General features: G+C 34.8%; 1 protein-coding gene across 2 annotated transcripts in view; it reads left to right on the forward strand.

Annotated features, from left to right (window-relative positions):
* Positions 1-21,733, forward strand: part of GPR137C (G protein-coupled receptor 137C) — a 52,242-nt gene that overhangs the window by 17,180 nt on the left and 13,329 nt on the right. Inside the window, exons 2-3 of one of the 2 annotated variants that reach the window (XM_061182562.1) lie at positions 13,373-13,416; positions 14,957-15,189. In XM_061182562.1, coding sequence (XP_061038545.1) covers positions 13,373-13,416; positions 14,957-15,189 — 277 coding nt within the window. The remainder of the gene's footprint in view (positions 1-13,372; positions 13,417-14,956; positions 15,190-21,733) is intronic. The other variant, XM_061182563.1, reaches the window with a different exon arrangement.

The raw sequence follows: 21,733 nt of genomic DNA on the forward strand, positions 1-21,733 counted from the left end.
TTAATCTCTCAGTATAAAAATGCTTAAGTAATATTTTCTTAAACTTTTGTGCTCTTTCCTCACCTATTGTGTAGGACTTTGTCCAGTTGCTGATCAAGCCACCTAGGCTGGTTTGAGGTGATACTGTGTACTCTAGGGAACTTTTCTGTCATACCATGGAATTAGCAGGTTTTAAGCTAATGTGAATGATCATCATCACTGATTATGTTCAAACTGTTACTATCCTTAAGAAATCTAGATGGAAAGAAAGTAAGCAGTGTTCCTTCTGCTTTTTTCTCCCTTGGGATATTCTATTACTTCTTCTGATACATTCTGCCCTTTTTTTCCCCACCATTATCTGTCAGAAGGATATTCTCCAATGACTCTGGCTCTGTCTTTATCTTTACAAAAAGCAATTCTGCTATCTTCCTAGTTTGAAAAGCATGAAAGGTTTTATGAAAATCAGTAATATACAATGGGGGATTTTTTGTTGGAAAAACTTTTTAAAGGATAGCACAGTTTCAGCCCAAATACAATTTAGATTAGTTTCCTAACAATTCTAAATCCATAATGTATGAGACTCTTAGTTCAGAAATAAATTCTTTATATTCCTTAATATAAGATATGTTAAATTTTCTTCAGAGCTGTGCATAGTAAACTAATGAGCAATCCATAGTAACCTGTTATATTTCAGGGTGATTTTCAATAATGAAAGCTCACAAATTTTCCTCCTTACTTATAAAATTAATACTTCATTCCTGAAAAAATAGTTATTTATGCTTTTTTTAAAAAAGTATATATTTTTAAAAATATACTTCTAGTTAAGTAAAGGGTATGGTAAAAGTACTTGATAGTCTGCAAAACAACACAAAATGAAGGTGTTAAACTGCTTCTAGATCATTATATTTTACTAAACTGATCATTTGGTTTCTGAATATATTTTTCTTGGGCATGTTAATTCTGCAAATCTTGAACAACTAACAAATAGTTGCAGTAACATATATATGACACTACTATTAATAAAGAAGTATTTGTCACCCTAAAAAGGAAGGAATTAACTTGAACTATGTACCATCAAAGATCTAAATGTACAAATGTATCAAAGAAAATCAGGATCCCTATGAGCCTTGAATTAGGAGTCAGGACACCTGGGTTTTAATCCTTTCAATTTCCTGTGTATTCCTAGACAATCCACTTAATCTCTAAAGCACAGCTTTATTTATAAAATTAAGTTATTGAATTAAATCTCTAAGGTTTCTCTTAGTCCAGGAGAAACCGGGACAAGTTTCCAGTTGTCCTATCCCAGCAGAGTCTTACGGAAAGTGCTTATTCTCCTAGCAACAATATGTGACAACACCTATGAAGTATTGCCAACCAGGAGAGCTCACCTAAGACATGCTGTCCAGGTTTTTTACTGGGGATCAGTCAGATAGGCATGGAGCATCTCCCTGGCAGACTTTAATTACTCAGTCTCCAACCTCTTCAAAGGTCAAAATGATACCAAATGGCCTAGGTCACATTAATCACATGTTAGCATAAATTATGGTGGACACATGGCCACCATAAATCACATTGTTAGCATAAATTATTTGGTATGGCCCAAGGCCCCAGGTAAACAAAGACATTCTTATCAGGCAAGATATTCCAAGGATTCAGAAATATCTTCCAAGAGCTAGGCAAGAGCCAGATCTTTCTGTGGAATGTGCAGGGTTTAGACAACTCAGGCCTGCTGAGTTAATCCTTTGCTGCATACTTTTCAGTGAAGTAATCCTCTAGAGCCTTCTTGAGAAAGGGTGCTTGGTGAGCAATTTTGGGGGCTTTTCATGTCAAATATTTTTTGCTCTACTGTCATATTTGATTGATAGTTTATAGAATTTTAGGTTGGAGATAATTTTCCCTGAGGATTTTTAAGGTGTTGCTCCACTTCCAGTGTTGTTATTGAAGCTTGAAAGCCATTCTGATTCTTGATCCTTTCTATGTGAATTGTTTTTTTCTTTACTGAAAACTATTAGATTTTTCTTTGACCCTAGTGTTCTGAAATGATGTCTCTTCACGTGGGTCTGTTTTCTATCCATTTTGCTGGGCATTGAACATGCCCTTTTAATTTAGTCACATGTATCCTTTAGTTTGGGGAAACATTCTTGAATTTTTCATTGATTTTCTCCCCTCCTTTGTTTCTGTTCTCTCCTTCTGGAACTCCTAACATTTGGATGTTGGACATCCAAACAGACCTTTTTCTTACCTCTTCTGTCCTATTTTTCATCTGTCTTTTGTCTCTACTTTTTGTAGGGAGATTCCCCCAACTTCTAGCCCTTCTCTTGACATTTTAATTTCTACTAGCTTGTTTAATTTCTATAAGCTCTTTTTTTTCCTCTGAACTTCTTTTTATTAACAGCATCTTGTTTTTGTTTCATGAGTGCAATATTTTATCTCTCTGATTCTATTAATGATAGCATTGTTTGTTTAGATTTTTCTTTATAGTTTTCTTTTTTCTATTAGTTTGCTGTGATTTCTATCTTTCATTGAAAACTTTTGAGCTATCTCGTTATCCTTGGCTGTCTGTTCATAATTAAGAGTGGAAGCTGTAAGCATGTGGGTGAGGCATGTACACACAAGGTGATCTGGCTGGACGATTTGTTAGGGAACCTATGATGCTGGTATACTTAGGTCTTTCCTCTTGGGCCACTCAGATTTCTCTGGGGGAAAAGTAGTCTAATCCTTCAGAGAATAAAGGTGTAGTTTACAACACTTTGAGAACCTAGTCAGGGAAGAGGGTTTGGGCATGGGAGAATCCCTTTACTTGGTGTTCATTACTAATCTCCCTGTTTTTTGGAATGGTGCCAAACTATCAACTGTGCCTGCCATCTAACTCTTACTCCAGGCCAGAATAGCCTCTTCAGAGAATAAACACCCAGATATATGGCAGAATGAATAAGTGGCATTTCAGGGCATGGACTAGGGAAAGAGATTTAGGGATCTAACTGCTCTTAAACAGCTTTTATCTACCCCTGTTTTAGCCTCTTCCACCTCTCGGTTCCAGTGATACTTGGTTCTCTTGGTTCCTGAACCTTTTGAAGATTCTGAAATATTTATCAGGTTGGTTCTCAGTCCTCCTCACTACTGGCTTGGGATTCATCACATTTTGTTGATGATCCCTAAGACCACCCTCAGCCTCAGTGATTTGCTAGAAGTACTTACAGTTGTTATACTCATGGTTACAGTTTGTTACAGTTCATGGATAGGGTAAAATCAGCAAAGGGAAAAGACACATGGAGTGAGGTCCAGAGGAAACCAGGAACAAGCTTCCAAGAGTCCTCTCCCAGTAGGGCCACAGGATATGCTTAATTCCTTCCATAATGAGTTGTGACAACACGTGAAATGTTACTTACCAAGGAAGCTCGCTAGAAACTCAGTGCCAAAGTTTTTTATTGGGGCTTAGTCATGTAAGCACTCTTTGCCCAACACCAAAATTCCAGACTTCCATAAGGAAAGCGGGTGTTGTGTATAAACCATATTGTTTGCACAAAAAGCTTAGGCACAATGAAATACATTTATCATTTAGGGAATGGTGAGAATCTTCCCAAAAATCCCAGTTCCCAAATGCCAGCCAAGTACCAGCCTTACAAGCAGGCTTTTCTAAGGATAGCAGTCTCAGGCATACTATATTAACTCTTTTCTGCACACATATCCATCTGCTTTCTAGCTTCCAACACTTTGTTATTGTATCCTTTCCCATTCTACTCACATTTATGGGTTTATATGTTTTAAGAAAATCCCTTTGCTATTGTTTTAGTGGAGTTTCAGGTGAGGACAATTAGACATGTATCTTCAGTATTAACCTGGAATTTTATTAAATTGTAAATCAAAACACCCCACTTTAATTGTGTAAAATCATTTTTAAGCAACTTGAGAGAAAACAGACTAAGCAAAGAGAAGAAACTTTAAATTTAAAAAAAGATGTTAGTATCCTTAGGGAGTGACAAAAAGAGATTGTATCCTCTGTATCCTAGAAAGAAGAGGCTGCTGTAAAGAAAAAATATTTAGAAGATTTAAAAAAAGGAGTTTTTAAAAAATGAAATATAGGCTAGGCATTGAAAGAGAACATCTGAGAAAAGTCTGGCTACTCACCTTATAGCTAAGGCATATAAAAGCTTCATTTTTTAAATATGCAGCACTAGCAATGACAAGCTTGGGAATGGTGCACTGCTCTCCATAGGAACTTAAATTGAGATGGAAACTAAGGAAAATTCTTCTGTGAAAGAAATCTACATAGTTGGAAATATATGCCTATCTATTCAGAATGGGGAAGAGACTTTGTTCACCCCAATTTATTTTTGCATCAATTCCAAAGGTTATATAGATATGTTCTCCAATAAAGTTTCTATTTCAAATCAACAAACATGGGAAAATTGACTTGACAAAAAGAAATTGTATAGAAAAGCACCCATTCTATAGGTATTTCATTATCTACTGTCTCCAAGCAGCATGGTTCTGAATGCCATGGGGGACAGTAAATGATATATAGCTCCATGGTGACTCTTCCTCAAATCTTGGGATACCTGTATTAACTAAACTTATATTAGATAACATTCAGAAATAAAATATATTTATCATACTCTCATCTTTCTTCCCTTTACTTGAAGAACTAAATAGGGAGACAAAAGATGAGAGTCTGAATTATAAAATAACAAAATCATTTCAGATCACTCATAAATAGGTTAAATATTTTAAAATAAAATAAGTTTGCTAGTGATAACAGTGTTTTAAATCTTCATTAATTCAAAAATTATAAACTGATACTTTCTAAATTAGGGACTACTAGTTTGTAGGTAGGGAAAAAGGTAGGTTATATGATGAAAAACATTTGATATCCATCAACCCATATAATTGTTCATAATTTTAGAATAAAGAATAATATCCTTCTAAAATAGCCCATTTAAATTCTAAAATTTGTGTGGAAATGCAAAAGAGCCCAAATAACCAAAGTAATCTTGAGAAAGAAGAACAGAGCTGGAGATATGCTCCTGACTTCAGACTATACTACAAAGCTAAGTCATCAAAACAGTCTATCACTGGCACAACAACAGACTCATAGATGAATGGAACAGAATAAAGAGCCCAGAAATAAACCCATGCACTTATGGTCAATTAATCTAGGACAAAAGAGGCAAGAATATACAATGGGGAAAAGACAAGTCTCTTCAATAAGTGGTGTGGGAAAAATGAACAGCTACATGTAAAAGAATGAAATTAGAACATATTCTCACACCATATACAAAAATAAACTCAAAATGGATTAAAGACCAGAAGCCATAAAACTCCTAGAAGAAAACATAGGCAGAACACTCTTTAACCTGAATCATAGCCATATTTTTTTGGATCTAAGGCAAAGAAAACAAACACAAAAATAAACAAATGGGACCCAATCAAACATAAAAGCTTTTGTATAGCAAAGGAAACCATCAACAAAACAAAAAGACAACCTACTGAATGGGAGAAAATATTTGCAGATATGACCAATAAGGGGTTAATATCCAAAACATAGAAACAGCTCATTCAACTCAACATCAATAAAAACAAACAACCTGATTAAAATATGGGCAGAAGACCTAAACAGACATTTTTCCATAGAAGACATATAGATGGCCAACAGGCACTAGTCATCAGAGAAATGCAAATCAAAACCACATTGAAATATCACCTCACACTTGTCAGAATGGCTATCATCAAAAAGACCACAAATAAATGTTGGTGAGGATGTGGAGAAAAAGGAACCCTCATACACTGTTGGTGGGAGTGTAAATTGGTGCAACCACTACGGAAAACAGTATGGAGTTTCCTCAAAAACTAAAGATAAAGCTACCATATGATCAAGCAATTCCACTCTTGGGTTTATATCTGAAGAAAGTGAAAACACTAATTCAAAAAGATACATGCACCCCAATGTTCATAGCAGCATCATTTACAATAGCCAAAATATGGAAACAACCTAAGTGTCCATCAACAGATAAATGGATAAAGAAGATGTGGTATACACATACAGTGAAGTACTACTCAGCCATAAAAATAGGATGAAATTTTACCATTTGCAACAACATGGATGTACTTGGAGGGTATTATGCTCAGTAAAATAAGTCAGACAGAGAAAGACAAATACCGTATGTTATCATTTGTATGTGGAATCTAAAAAATAAATGAATGAATATAACAAAACAGAAACAGACTCACGGATATAGAGAACAAACTAGTGGTTACCGGGGAGAGAGGGTAGAGGGGGTATTAAGATAGGGGTATTAAGAAGTACAGACTCCTATATACACAGTACATAAACTGCAAGGATATATTATACAACACAGGGAATATGGCCAATATTTTATAATAACTTTAAATGGAGTATAATTTACTAAAAATTTTGAATCACTATGTTGTACACCTGAAACTAATATAATCAAATATACTTCAGTTTTTTAAAATGTTTAATTAAAAAATAAAATAAAATGGCCCATTTATTCATTTTTTCTGATACTAAGAAAGACCTGGAAATATATGGCCCCTCTGACATAAATTGGCATCAGCAAATCATTTACATGTATGCTATTTACCATTCTAAACTTCTGGAAATCTACATAAAGTACATGTTTACTGTGCTTCATGAACTATCATTCACTGTCTTAACATCTTAACAAATGATAATTGCTTGACATTTTTTATATTAATTTTGTTTACCTAGTATCATGTCCTGTTAGCTATATTCTACAAAATACTTGGAATCTACTAATATCAGGTCATCATTTTTAACCTTATTATAATCTCAATGTGATTGGAGCACCTGGTTGTGTTTATTTGATGCATTGTAACATTCTGCAAATCTGGGATGACTGCTGACCTTTAATTCTTTCCTTGTTCAGCTCAACTCCCTCTCACACTCATTATTTATCCCATCCCATGACCTTTTAGATTACACTTTCTACCCTGTCCCCATTCTCTTCTTCATTTGAACCTTTTAAATGCCTTCACTGAAATCTAGCTTTTTCCAGACAACCCTTCGTAAACACCCCATCTCAATTTGTGGGAAGAACAGTCAGCCTGTTTTGTGTTTCCCAGTACTCCTTCTGATGTTATACCATCATCATCTCTCTTAAACCCATGCCATCTGATTAGGTCATCACTGGCTATAATAATAACTTCCACTTTCCTGGATGAATCATCACTTTCTTTCTCCTGGCCCTGTCTCTTGAACATCTATAGATGTTCTTCAAAGCCCGTATTGATAATGCATCCAATGTCTCTCAATTCAGTGGCTTCTCAGAGCTCTAAACCCCTCCATTTCTATTTGAGCTACTCAACAGCATGACCACACCTTGGATCAACTCTTGAAAATGAAGCAATTCTTTCCAACCAGTTTCTTCTCTTTCCCCTTATACATCTGGAATTCATCCCTTTAAATGTTTTTTACCCTCATCCTAACCTTTACTCACTTTGCCCCTTTTGTTTCCCCACTCCATTAGCTTCTTTTTGATGTCATTTGCATTTAGAACCTATGGTCCGTCTAGTATTCCTCATCCCTTGACTTTGCTGTGCCGATGTGGTTCACTCACCCACTTTTTCTTTCTCTACAATAGTTCCACGTGTCTAAATAGTTCTAAATTTTTGCTTGAAAAATGCAGTGTAGTTATTTGAACTTTTTATAATGGCATCTTTTTTTTCTGTTAGAATGTTTCAATTTTCAAATTAGGTACCCTTACTGACCACATATACTGTCAACTGCCTTAACTTTAACTGGACCTCTCTGCTTCTCAATATAATCTTTAATAGCCCTTCTATTCATGTGTTCCAAATGTTTTCCATATTCCAAGGGCTTAAATCTAACATCCCTTCTGAGGATATGACCTTGCCTCCTACTTTACTAGAAAAGAATAGAATCCATCTGCCAAATTCTCTCATCCATCTTCTTTACATCAAAATGTTGTGTCTATGCTACATCCCCATTTCTTTTTTTTTTTTTTTAATGAATTAGTTCCATCCTTTTCTCCCCTTTCATTTTTTTTAAATTTTTATTTATTTATTTTTGGCTGTGTTGGGTCTTCGTTTCTGTGCGTGGGCTTCCTCTAGTTGCGGCGAGCGGGGGCCACTCTTCATCGCGGTGCCCAGGCCTCTCACTATCGTGGCCTCTCTTTTTGCGGAGCACAGGCTCCAGACGCGCAGGCTCAGTAGTTGTGGCTCACGGGCCCAGTTGCTCCGCAGCATGTGGGATCTTCCCAGAGCAGGGCTCGAACCCGTGTCCCCTGCATTGGCAGGCAGATTCTCAACCACTGCACCACCAGGGAAGCCCCCCATTTCTTATTCTAGCAAAGAGAGGTTTGTAGATTATTTTAAATTTTCTGTGCAGACCTCCAAGTTTTTCTTCAACTATCTTTTCTACCCTCTTGACTCAATAGTATGTGTTTTCCTTGTCAGGGCTGACCTGCCTCACCTAGAGCCTTCTTTAACAATTGAACTCTCCTTTCCTCACTCCCACTCTCCTCCATTTACCATTTCACTCCCTCTAGTTCATTTTCGATCAGCAGATTATTAAATCAGAAACTGTGAAAGTCTGGGATTTTACCCTACTTGAAAGCTGACAGGTTAGCCTACCACAGTTTTATAATACATATACCAACAGAAAACAGAAGACCCATGGGTCAGAGAAAAAGACCATTTATTACTCATGGCAAAAAAACAAAAAGCAACCAAAGCAATGTTTTGAATCAAGCGCCCAAGCCCAATTCCTGTAAGGCAACACAGTGAGAGCCAGATGTTACCTGTGTATGCAGCAAGGTGTGTTACAGGAGAGAAACCCCAAAATGAGGAAGACAGACAGACCTTATCTTTACTCTGGAATGTAAGCAAATCTCCACCAAGGAGAGAGAGGAAGACTTTACTCCCCTGGAATATCTCCAGGGAGGGAAATGTTCTCTATATTATACCAGTCAGGAGACAGATCTTCCCTCTGACCCTAAGGTAGACACTATCTCTAATTTTCAAGGATGTTTGCTGTGCAAACCCCTTGCATAGTAGAAAACCTGGCATGCAGAAACCTGTAATATTGCAATACATGATTTCCAATACAAATTTTCCTTTTCTTATCTCCTATCTTCAAATATATCTCATATAGTCTGTGCTTACTGCCTTTGTCATCTTACTTCCTTGCATTTTTTCCTGTCATTCCCCTGAAAACTATTCTCTTCAAGATACCTCAATCAAATGGTTGTTTCTTAATTATTCTTGACTTTTTGCAGAATTTAACAAAGGCTGAACTTTCTTCCTTTCACCTCTAAACTACTCCACTGCTGTGACTAGTCTGATTCTTAAGTCTGTGTCCTTTGCTCATCTCTCTTTTCTTCACTTTTTGGGCTTTTTCATTTTAACTATTAAATGTGAACATATCACAGGTTGATTTCTCATTCTACATTTGTTCCCCCAAATATATTCTACTTTGAGTTGCAGCTGTCACCTCTGTAGGTGATTGTGATTTACTTCTTATATTCCAAAACTCACCTGCCATCTCTATTTCTGCCTATATCTAATAAATTTTAAAACTAAGAATCAATTCTATGACCTGACTTTTTAAAATTGTTGTCAGTGGGACTTTCATTCTATCAGTTCTTTAGATTCAAAACCTGAGAATGAGATTGCGTGGACTCACTCAAATGCAACAGTCTTTTAACTGGAATTCTTTATGCCATTCTAATCCATTGTCTACACTGTCACCTAAGAAATCACTTGAGCATAAAATCATATTACAGAGTTTGTGGGAGTTAAGGTCTAATCCTTTGACATTTTTATACAAGGTCTCCGTGATTGGACGGCTGCTTTCCCCCTTCAGTTTCTGCCTGTGCTGTATTTCCCATACTCGCCCACACCACAACAACATGCCAAAGTACTTGCTTTGACCTAAATTCACTGCTCATTTATTCAAACATTTTCTGAACCTACTGTGAACCAGGTATCATGCTGGGCACTGGGGCTATACATATGAGTAAGTTACAGTCTCTCTTAAGAGGGGAATAAAAATGTAAATAAATGCCATAAAGTATGATTTGTAATGCAGGGATACAGAGTGGTTTCCCTCTTCCTAAGGCACTTAAGGTGACAACATAAAAAATGACATAGAATAAGGTGTTGAAGGATGAGTTTGAATTTGCTCTATGACCATGAAATCATATTTGAGGTAAAGTAAAAGCATGTACAGAGGCACGGAGATGTGAAATTAAACCCCTTATTTGGAAGTTGTAAGTAATTCATAATGAGCAGACCATAAGATTGAAGACGGGGATAAAAGGATATAATGATGGGAAGGTGGAACTAGGTGATAAAAGACCTTTTCTGTATCAAAGGAGTATGGGCTTTTTCCCGGAATAGTATGATCAGATTTACTTTTTTAAAAGAAGGTGTTCCATCATAATAATAATTTATTCAGGCAAGAATGATTGATAGATGCTAAAACTAGCGCATGGAAGTTTGACGAATAAAAGATATTTACTAGTCTCTGAATACCTCTCCACATGATACTCATTACAGTGGGAAAAACAGTAACAACCGTGGAGAAACCTGGTAGATACCATCTTAACCAATGGTCAAAGTTAACGTCACAGTACTGGGACAAATCAACATCAGGAACCTCATGATATAATGCACTGAGAAGAATGCAGCACCATCATTTCTGTGGTATTCCTACCAAAACGCAAATTCTGAATCTAATCATGAGGAAACATCTGATAAACCCAGTGAGAAGCATTCTACAAAATCACTGGTCTGAACTCTTTAAAACTGAATATCATGAAAGACAAAGGGGAAAAATGACAATTAAGGGATTAAGTATACATGAAATCTATGTGTAATGTATAATCTTGGATTTTTCCCTCCCGTAAATGGCATTTTGGGGACCAAATGGCAAAATCTGAGTAAGGTCTGCAGATTAGATAATGGTGTTTTATCAGCATCCAATTTTATGATTTTTATAATCATACTGATTATATAAGAGAATTTCTTTTTTAAGGAAGTATACATTGAAATATTTAGAGGTAAAGGGGCATCACATATGCAACTTACTCTCAGATGATTTTTTAAATCATATATAGAACATGTTCATGTATAGGACATGTTTATAGCAGCATTATTCACAGTATCCAAAAGGTAGAAGCTACTCAGGTGATCATCAGTGGATGAATGTTTAAACAAAATATGATATGTACATAAAGTGGAATATTATTCAGCCTTAAAAGGAAGGAAATTCTGACACATCTACATGTGTGATGTCATGGATGAACCTTGAAGACATTATGCTGAGTGAAATAAGCCAGTCACAAAAGGACAAATATTGTATAATTTCCCTTATATGAGGTACCTAGAGTAGCCAAATTCATAGAGACAGAAATTAGAATGGTGGTTGCCAGAGGCTGGAGGGGAGAGGAATAAGGAGTTATTGTTAGATGGATACAGAGTTTCAATTTGGGAGGATGAAAAAGTTTTGGAGATGGTTGATGGTGATGGTTGCACAACAATGTGAATGTACTCAGTGCAACGAAACTGTACACTTAAAAACGGGTTAAATTGTAGTTTTATGTCATATATATTTTAGTACAATTTTTAGGTAAAAAAAAACATATAGAGAGGCGAGAGTAAAGGAAAAATAGCAAAATGAATAGTTATCTTCTAAAGATACAGATGGAGTTAAGAATGGAAGCAGAGAGACCAATTAAAAGGCTATATAGTAGTAAAGACAAAGAAAACAGATGTATCTGAGGATGATTTAAGTGGTACAATTTGAGATTAATAGGGTAGTATTTTAGAATCCTCTATCACATCTAGCTTGTTAACCAAAATACAATAGATATGAGTAGACGCACAGGCTGCTATCTTTGCCTGAGCCTTTACCTGTCTAACACTCATTTATCCTTCATAACTTGACTCAAATGTGACTCCTCTAAGTCCTGCCTGCCTGACCCTTTACACAGTCTCTCCTCTTTCCCCTTACCTCTCACCATTTCCTGCAATGAATTAGTCTATCTCCCTTCTTAGCTGTTATGGTAGCATCTTTTGCATTGATGACATAATGTTTCAAAATAGTTGGTTTATCTCTTTCTTCCATATACTGAGCTCCTTGAGGGCAGAAACAGTTACTGTATGTATGAATCCATGGTACCCTTCATAGTGTGTGCTCAGTAACTGTTTGAATGAAATCAGTCAGTTATTGAGTACTTACACTGTTTTCCTTTATAATGTTCTGTACTTGCCTCTTTCTTTCCAGGCCCCCCCACACCCCACTCAAAGTTCATACTCTATTTCAGTAGTCTTGTAATTAGTCTTTCTACTTCTAGTCTGAAGTTTCTCTGCAGTTGCCTTACGTTGATGCCAGATTAATGAAATTCTGTGATTTGGAGTGCTTACATAAAAACCCTCCATATCTTCCCATTATCTAAATAATAAAGTCCATATTCACCAGTTAGGAATTGAGACCTTCCACAGTATGTTTTCAGAAGTTACCATGTTTATTTCAAATTCTACTTAACCTACCTGCTTAACTTTATTCATCAAATATTTGAGGACCTGCCTTTTGCAAGGCTTTATGAAGAAAGTAAGTTTACTAAATATGATCTCATCTTTGTGTTCATTTTTTGTTCCCTTCTTTCTTTTTACTATTTTATTTCATCTTAGGGGTAAATAATATTGGGCGAACACTCACCCATATTCATATTTAAGTAAGTTGTTCCATTTTAAGACAAAACATGAGTGATATAATGAAGTTTAGAATAGGTGGCAAGCCATCCTGCCCATTGTCTGGCTTATTTGCAAAACAGAAACAGACTCACAGACTTAGAGAACGAACTTATGGTTACCAAGGGGAAGGGTAGCAGGGAGGGATAGTTAGGGAGTTTGGGATTGACATGTACACACTGCTATATTTAAAATGGATAACCAACAAGGACCTACTGTATAGCACAGGGAACTCTGATTGATATTCTGTAATAATCTAAATGGGAAAAGAATTTGAAAAAGAATAGATGCATATATATGTATAACTGAATCACTTTGCTGTACACCTGAAACTAACACAACATTGTTAATCAACTATACTCCAATGTAAAAAATAAGTTCAATAAATGTTTAAACTGAATTAATTCTGTTTAAAAATATAGAAATTTAAGATTATACCATAGAAAGTTATTAATTTATTGTATTAAACCTTTGGAAATCTGACTATTTTTTCTTCAGCGTAGTTCAACTGTTAACTTTTGAGTTTTACTTGCTATCTATTATTTGTTGTATCACTTTGAAACACAAAATCAAAACAAATTTAAGAATACTATATTACACGTGTTTTCAAAACTTTCTTTCTGTACTCTCTTTATAGGTTATATGTAAAGTCAGATGTGCAACTGAACTTGACAAACACAAGTAAGTTTCATGAGTAGCAAGATCTATATTTTTTTTCACAGTACACTTCTCAAGGTAGAAGGGCTTTGTAGTTGAGGGTGCCTTAGCAGTTTTATAGAAGATCAAGTAGTTAGATTAGTTCATAGGAAGTGAATTGAGTAATCTGGTCTTTCCCCTTCAGCAGTATTGCTGCCAAACACCTTTTTTTGCTGCTCTGTCACTGGCCCACTTCAGATGTCAGATGTTTTAGTACTGTTTCATAGGGTCCACAAATACTCAAGATAGATTATGCTGTTTAGAGTAAGAATATATAGTACAGTTCCATGAAATAAGTAATATTTCAGTACTGATTCACCTCAAAAATGAGATTGCTAAACCTGGGAATCAGAAGCCTTGGGTTTCAGACCAATTCTCCCACAAACTTGCCAGCTATGCAACTCATCTAACCTCTTGGTGCTTTGTTTCCTAAACTACTATAATCCCCTGGATGCATGGATAATTTCAAGGTCCATTTTGGGTTTCAAAGTATATAATTTTTGTTTTTATTATTTAATCTGAGAGAATATTAAGATCTAAACTTGTCAAACTGAAATCTTTGTACCTTGCATGTATACTTAATAAAGATTGCTTGTTACAGATTACACATTACCTTCAATTTTTCCTTGTATAAATTACTCCCAAAGGCAAACAACATTTTATGATTCCCACTATTGAAAGTGACCAAAATGGAAGATATTAGAATGGCAAATAAATTTCTAGATCATGTTAATTTGGGGTATAAATGTATTTGAACTAGGATTACTTTCATACAGGAAGCTGTTCCAGCTACTTGATACAGACAGCCACACCTTACCTGAAGAGTTTAAAAATTAGAGGTGGTCCAATTTTTCTCAGGGGAAAGTGGTTAAGCATTTTACTTTGGGAGTAGTTCTGTATGCATAGTAAATATGCAACTTTATAAGAAGATGAGGTATTGATGAGTGTGTGAAACTCTACATATATTGTCCCTATGTTCCTCTTCAGTCTTGTTTGAAAGAAATGTTTGCTATAGATAATCAGATGTTCATAAAACTGAACATTGTTTAAAACACATTTCCCTTACCTCTTAAAGTTAATATTAGTGGTCAATTTAAATTTATATACTGTATATTAATTTTCCAAGCAAATTATAAAAACCTGATAATTCTTAGAATGGAAAGGTCAATGAAAATGTGCTCAGCAGTTACAAAAATGAAAAATTCAGGATTACTTGAATTAATGTTAAAATAGTCCAATATTATTCTTCCTGGTGGAGACAACTGAATTCAAGTCCACATGAGATTATTTTTAAATTAGTGCTTTAGAATCTCATGCCATTTTTAAATGGCTTAGATACTAATTTCATAATGGCAAAAATATCCCAAGTAACTCCGAGTAATTATTAAATTTGTATTTAATGAAATTACAAGCAGTTTAAACTGAAGGAATTATTGTACTTAAAGTAAGTACACACTAATTCAGTATTAAGTTTAATTTCTCATTAGTTTTATAAACAGCTAATAAACTCATTTTTTTCTTTCAGAATTCTGTTGCATTTGGGCTTTATGTTGGCAAGCCTTCTCTTTTTAGTGGTGAACTTGACTTGTGCCATGCTAGTCCACGGAGATGTCCCAGAAAATCAGTTGAAATGGACTGTGTTTGTTCGAGCATTAATTAACGATAGCCTGTTTATTCTTTGTGCCATCTCTTTAGTTAGTTACATATGCAAAATTACAAAAATGTCATCAGCAAATGTCTACCTCGAATCAAAGGTAAGTATAGTTCTTAAATTTATACTTGAAAATCTAACTTCAAATCTTCATCCTATGAACCATATTTTAATGGAAATTTTATAATTCTTTAAACAGCATTTGAATGTCAGGTACATTTTTGAGCGTGAAAGAATGATCACAAGAAATTAAAAGGTATTCAAAACTTAGCCCTTACAAAACAATGTTTTTTTTAAAAAAGAAGCTCATCATGAGCATATTGTATTTTCTATGACTTATATCCTCTACACTGGAGGCAAATTAAATGATATAAACCAGAATTTATACGAATGTATCACAAATAGTCTAATATACAAAGCCATACTAACAACTTAAGATTTCATCAGTAAGGGTGACAGTATTGCCATTAAACAAATTTACCTCATCATGTCTATTCGTATTTGGGTTAGCAATGTTAAGATGTCATATTGGTAAAGGGGTGTTTATTTGTATAAAGGTTTAGAAAATGTTACTTCACCCCATAATATGAAGTCCCTATGACATTTGAAACAGCTAGTCATGTAACTAAATTTATAAATGCCTTGCTTCTCCCTTTCCTTATACTTTAGGTCAGTAAACAAAAGCCAGTGTTAACCTATTAACAGAAAACCATGAATGTTTCTACTGTTGTTGATTGACAGTGTGGTTGAGTGATGAATCAGTGTCCCAGTGTATGTATGGCATTGGATGTGGGGTATAGATGTATGGATATTGGCTCGTAGCCCATCGCAGGCTGAGTTCCTCATCTATGCTTCCAGAGTGGCGTTGGGCTCGTTGGGCTTATGCATACATACAAGCTTGCTTTAATGTGGCCTCATTGCCTATTCACTGAAGATAAACAAGATAGTGTCTTAAAACAGAACAGTCTTCTGAAATATTTTTAGACTTCTGTATTGTTATTATCCTTAATATAGTCCTACTAAAGTTAATTAAATGCATGGTAATTAACTTGTCCTTTAAGTTTACGTGGAGATGTTACCTTTATTTTTTAAACATATATCAGTAGAAATATAAATATAGAAATAAAAATAGAAATAGAGGAGAGAGAGAGAGACAGATAGACAGACAGACTTACTTTCAACCCATTAATCTCACCCGGAAAATTATTTTATTCAACTTCTAAACTTTTACTTCCTAAAAGTTAAATATTTTAGCTCACTCTGGCTTCAGTTTCAGTGTTAAGAATAATGCACTTACTGTTGTTGTGGTGCATAACCTTTTGGTGTTATGAGGTAACACCAAAGCAACAGCACCTTTTCATAGTGTGATAACATCACCATAGAATCCATACCTCTTGTTGTCTAGTGGTAAAGCATACATAGATGTGGTTGAATTTAAAGAGCTTCTTTTCTGAATACCTAGCAACTTTCTAAGTTTGGTTTTACTCACTCTGATATAGAAAATTCTCTGAATAGAGTTAAGTTGCCATTCTCAGGAGGGAAGTTCATCTGATAACTCCTCCAGAATTATTTCAGATACCTTCCCCTCGCTATCATATGAAAGGTATTAAATCTAAAAGGTACATGGATTCAGAATTCTCTAGGAACGCTACAGAGAAACATGTTCAAATACATACCTATAAAGGTAAATAAAATATGAGATATTAGATTATTTGTATTATATGTTCTGTAGTTCTTGGTCTTCCTAATTAGGTTATAAACTTCTTTATTCAAATAGTACGTCATCTTGCTTTCACATTCTCTTTGTAAAATCACTAGGCTCATTTTTGTGTTTTGACTTCTATAACAACATATAGTCATGGCCATTTCTTTTATTCAATCAACAAATGCCTGTTGAGCATTTACATCCTCCACTTTCAAACTGACCTTGTTTCTTGCTATCTCTCAGAGAGTTTCCGTAAAGTTCAGACTTCAGTCTGTTTTTCTCTTTATTCTTCCTTCCTTCTTCTACATATTTGGTGATAATGAGATCCTCCATGATTTGTCTCAACCTGTCTTACCTACCTTATTTCTAAATGGCACACAGTATGCTTCCCTGTCTGTATATCCTTAGGCCGTTTCATCTTCCAGGAATGTTTTTCCCTCCCAGTGCTCTATTCCTGTTTGTCCTTATCTTACCCAACTTTAAAGGCATAACTCTAATGTTACCCCTTTTTATGACCTCAATTTGGTCCCTTCTCCTCCATCTCCAGAATAAAATTTAGAAATAACTCTCTATCTGAATTCTCTTAAATTTAATTTTATTCTTTTAGCAACTAGAACAGTGCTGTGATTTGATTCTTTTTCAAAGTAGCAACTCTAACTTGCGTTTTAAATATTAGTTATTGTCAATTTGAATAGTTTATTTCTGCTCTTTCATTTTTTAATTTTTGTTACTTTGTTCCATATCTGTGTTCTTATATAGATACTTAATTTATTATTTTGTAAACTAATAAAGGTATTAAGAGCAATATGTTTTCTCAAGTACTGCCTTGGCAGCTTTCCATAATATCGTTATATTATAGCAACATTCTTATTTAACAAAAACAAAGAAAATTTTCCATTTGGATTCCAGCCATGTCTCAAATACTACATATTTACACATCAGTGCGAATTAGACATTATCTCTACATATAGATAGATACTATCTCTACACTCCCTTTGGTGGAAAGTCTAAAATTCAGATATCTGTCCTCTTCAGGCCCCTTAACCTCCATAAGAAATTATCAGTTTTACCCTCTGCTTGATTGTCCATGCATACGAATGTGGCCTACTAAACAATGTAGAATTTCTGTACTCCAGGTTCTTGTTAGAAAAAATTTACTATCAACTGTTAAATTCAAAGGCTTAATTGCTGGAAAAATTACCTGAAGGATGTACAGTCTGTCCATTTCCCTATTCCATATCTTCTCCTCTGCCCAATCCACTTCATTACAGAGTTGTATTCTGAGACTCCATTGTACCCTGGATAGAATTGTCTTTCTCAACATATACTGTGACATTCTGCTTTGGCCTACGTCAAGAAATATGTACGAAATTCTTGTAAGAAACATTTATTTTAAAGTCTCTATTATGTTGTTAAGGATATTGTCCATACAATCAATGTTCCCTAGAAAAGATCTTTTCCTCCAATTCAGTACTAGGTAAAACATTATTGATTAAATTCTTCTTTTCCCTGGCTACTATGTTGTTCAGAGGCAAATATGTGACTCACCTTTATATCAATCGTAGATGACCTTATGATACTCATTTTTGGTTCTGGGTCTACCTCTAGTTTCATCTCACTTTCTTACCCCACCTCCACACATTCCTATGTTTATTTTTTATTCTGTGTGTATCTCTGTAACTACTTCAAACTCTCTTTTGCAATGAGGGTGATATAAATAAAAAATGGGATTGGATGTACTTTGGGATATGTTTATATCTCTTTTTCAGGTATATTGATTTTTTAATTAATATGAAAAGACCTTAGTGAGAGACAGTATTATCATAGTGATTAAGAGCTGGAAACCTGGGGTCAGAGAGATAAGGATCTAAATAAATCCCATCTCTCCTGCTCATTGGCTGTATGACATTGCACAAGTAACAGTACATCTAAGCGTCACTCTCCTGATCTGTAAAATGGAAATAATGACAGTATTGATCTCGTAGATTGTTTGAGGGTAAAAGTAGTACCTACCTTATAAAGGTGTTATAAGAATGAAATTAAAATGCATATAAAGTGTTTAGTATAATACCTCGCACTTGGGAATGTGCTAACTTATAAATGTTAGCCATTATTATCCTAATGTGTACTAAGGGATGGTAATGTAGCTTCAGGAAGTTCTTGAATACCTGAAATTGTTGGCAAATTGTTTCTGGAGACAGATCCTATATATGTAATCAAATTCTCAAAAGGAATAGTGTAAAAGAATAAGGATTACTGAAGAACAGGATCTCTCTTTTAAATAATTTATTGTAATTTTATTTGACTCTATTTATATCCCATCCCACACAGATTTTGTAAGGGTTGAAGTCTCTGATAGATTACATTTCATTGTTTAACTCATTTTTCTTAGAAATTTTTGGAACATGTATTGTTGAAATTATGTAATGGCCTTTTTATTTGTTTTTTTTTCTTTTCTTGATATTAGCTTTTAAGTTTTTGTCTATTGCTGACATTTCAAGTGTGTCTCATTAACTTTAAACAAAATATTATAGAGTTTCTTTTTTTACAAACTCTTTATAGGATAAACAAATAGTCTATATTTATTGATACGATTGTTTGTTGGTATTGGTCCTTTTCTCCCATTAAGGTTTTTTTATTGCTGTTTGCTTTGCCTTTATTTGTATGATTTCTGTGGTATATTTGAATTTATTTACTTTTATCAGAATTATAATATAACTTTTAACATTAAAATGCATACAATAAAATTATTTTTATTCTAATATTCCTTTCCATTTTAGAAAAAAATAAGCATATTTATAAAAATATAGGAGACATATCATTTTTAATGGAAAAAATAACCGATTGGCACAAAAAGGTGTAAACCTATGGTAGATGCTTAGTCCCTATAATGGCAAGTTGGAATTAAGGTGGGGTGGGAATAAAAGTTAAGCTTTCAGCCTTACATCTCTGGTCAAGGACACATACAATTTTATAGCTGGATAAGCGTGTAAAAGGCATCATTATCTGACTCAAGGTCAGCTTATCTCCCAGTTAGCCATTTACAAATAATGCATTTTCTCTCTCTCTCCCGAATGTCTAACAGTTTTAATTACTATGTAAACCTTTCTGTCCCATGTTCACTCAATCCTTGAGCCATATTAATTAATGTATTAGGATGGGAGGCATCATTAGCATCTTGCAGAGACACAATAACATTCAGCTAAACTACATTTCTGATCTTTCATGCAGACCAGCTGATCCTATAAGACTAAAGAAGGAGTGTATGGTAATTTAGGCCATAATTAAAGAAATAGGCTAAAATGCCATTAGTGTCTCACTTCCACCACCCTGAAATATGACTTAACCAGAATTTGATGAGGATGGTGGTAAAAAAAAATAGAGGCTGCATCATCCTCTGTAATAGGAATGATTGCCACCTTCCCAATATTCTGTTATAATTTCTCTCCTGAGTCACTGGGATTTTCTTTATCTATCTTAAGCTGTGGTACTTCTTTAATTTACTGCTTTCATTACTCCAGTTCTTATACCCCAAGCCTTATTTCCTATTCTGTTCTATTCTGTTGCTGAGCCAACCCTCCACGCACTTGTCCCATTTGAAAAATCCCTGCTTACAACCCTGGGTTTATATCTTTTATCTACTCCTAAGCTCAAGTAGCTTTCCCTTCTAGACTCTCTTACTAGACCAGCCAGCATTTTCGGAATTTTTTATTTTTCCATGATCATAAGGTCCATCCACTAAAAGCCATCTATTCTGTAATGGTAGGGTCATAGGAGCCAGAGATCTAATTTCATTGTGTCTTAGCACCGTGAAACTCTTTTTGAGACTGTTTTAGGCCTTATAATTATCAAAATACATTTAAAAATTTACTAATTGAGACTACCTTATTTTCTTATTTTTGATGCTTAGTTTGGCATTCTAATTTCAAAATGGAAATAGCATTTGTGAGATGAATTCAAAAACTATGTGCAGGGTTCTACTTCTGGTATTAGCTGAGTAGCTTCCATTGGACCCAACCTTCTACAGAAAGCAAAGATAAATTCTGGACAAAATATAAAAAGCACTGAAGGCACTGGAGAGCAACCCCTTAGAAGAAGGAACTGACACTGTGTGAGTTTCCTATTTTTTACAGCTTCTAGCCTGAGGGAAAGTCCCATCCATGGGGCAGCCAAAACTTGAAGAGAAACCCGCTATTTTACTTGCTTGAAGAATCGTAGGACAAAATTCAAGAAACTATTCCAGATGGAAAGTGAGTGGGAAATCTCGGGAAGAAGATAGCCAGATAGAGGAAGCTCCAAATTCTGATTATAAACTCTGCCAAATTTTTATCTGATACCTGAACTAAACATGTGCAGGACATACTCCAGGCAGCAGCACAGTTAAGGATAAAGAAATTGAACTGAGATTTCAGCTGCTATCCATGCATGGGAGATAGTTTGGGATTTGAGTCTAGCCAGGTTATTTATTTGCTAAAAATAAAAAAAAAAAAATTTAAGGGAAAAAAAGAAAAATCAATACTTTTCAGAGGACTATAACAGCATCCAGACTCTAAAACATAGCACTCACAATGTCCAAAACACAATCCAAGGTCTCTAGATATATGAAGAAACAGGAAAAATGTAACTCATACTCAAGAACAAAAATCAAAACTCAAAAAGCAATCATTGGTGGCAGTCCTCCACAGATGACCCAGATGTTGGATTTATCAGACAAAGATTTTATAATATGCTCAAGGATGTGAAGGAAAATATACTTGAATGAATGAATAAATGAGAAATCTCAGAGAAATAGAAGCTATTTTTAAGAACTACCAGAAATTTTAGAATTAAAAAATACAATATTTAAATAGTCACTAGTTGTGCTTAGCAGCAGATTGGAGATGAAAGAAGAGTCAATGAACTTAAATCAACAGAAATTATCCAGTCTGAAGAACAGAGGATATTGG

Source organism: Eubalaena glacialis, chromosome 2 (genome assembly GCF_028564815.1).
Source record: "Eubalaena glacialis isolate mEubGla1 chromosome 2, mEubGla1.1.hap2.+ XY, whole genome shotgun sequence".
In the NCBI taxonomy this organism is placed as follows: Eukaryota; Metazoa; Chordata; class Mammalia; order Artiodactyla; family Balaenidae; genus Eubalaena; species Eubalaena glacialis.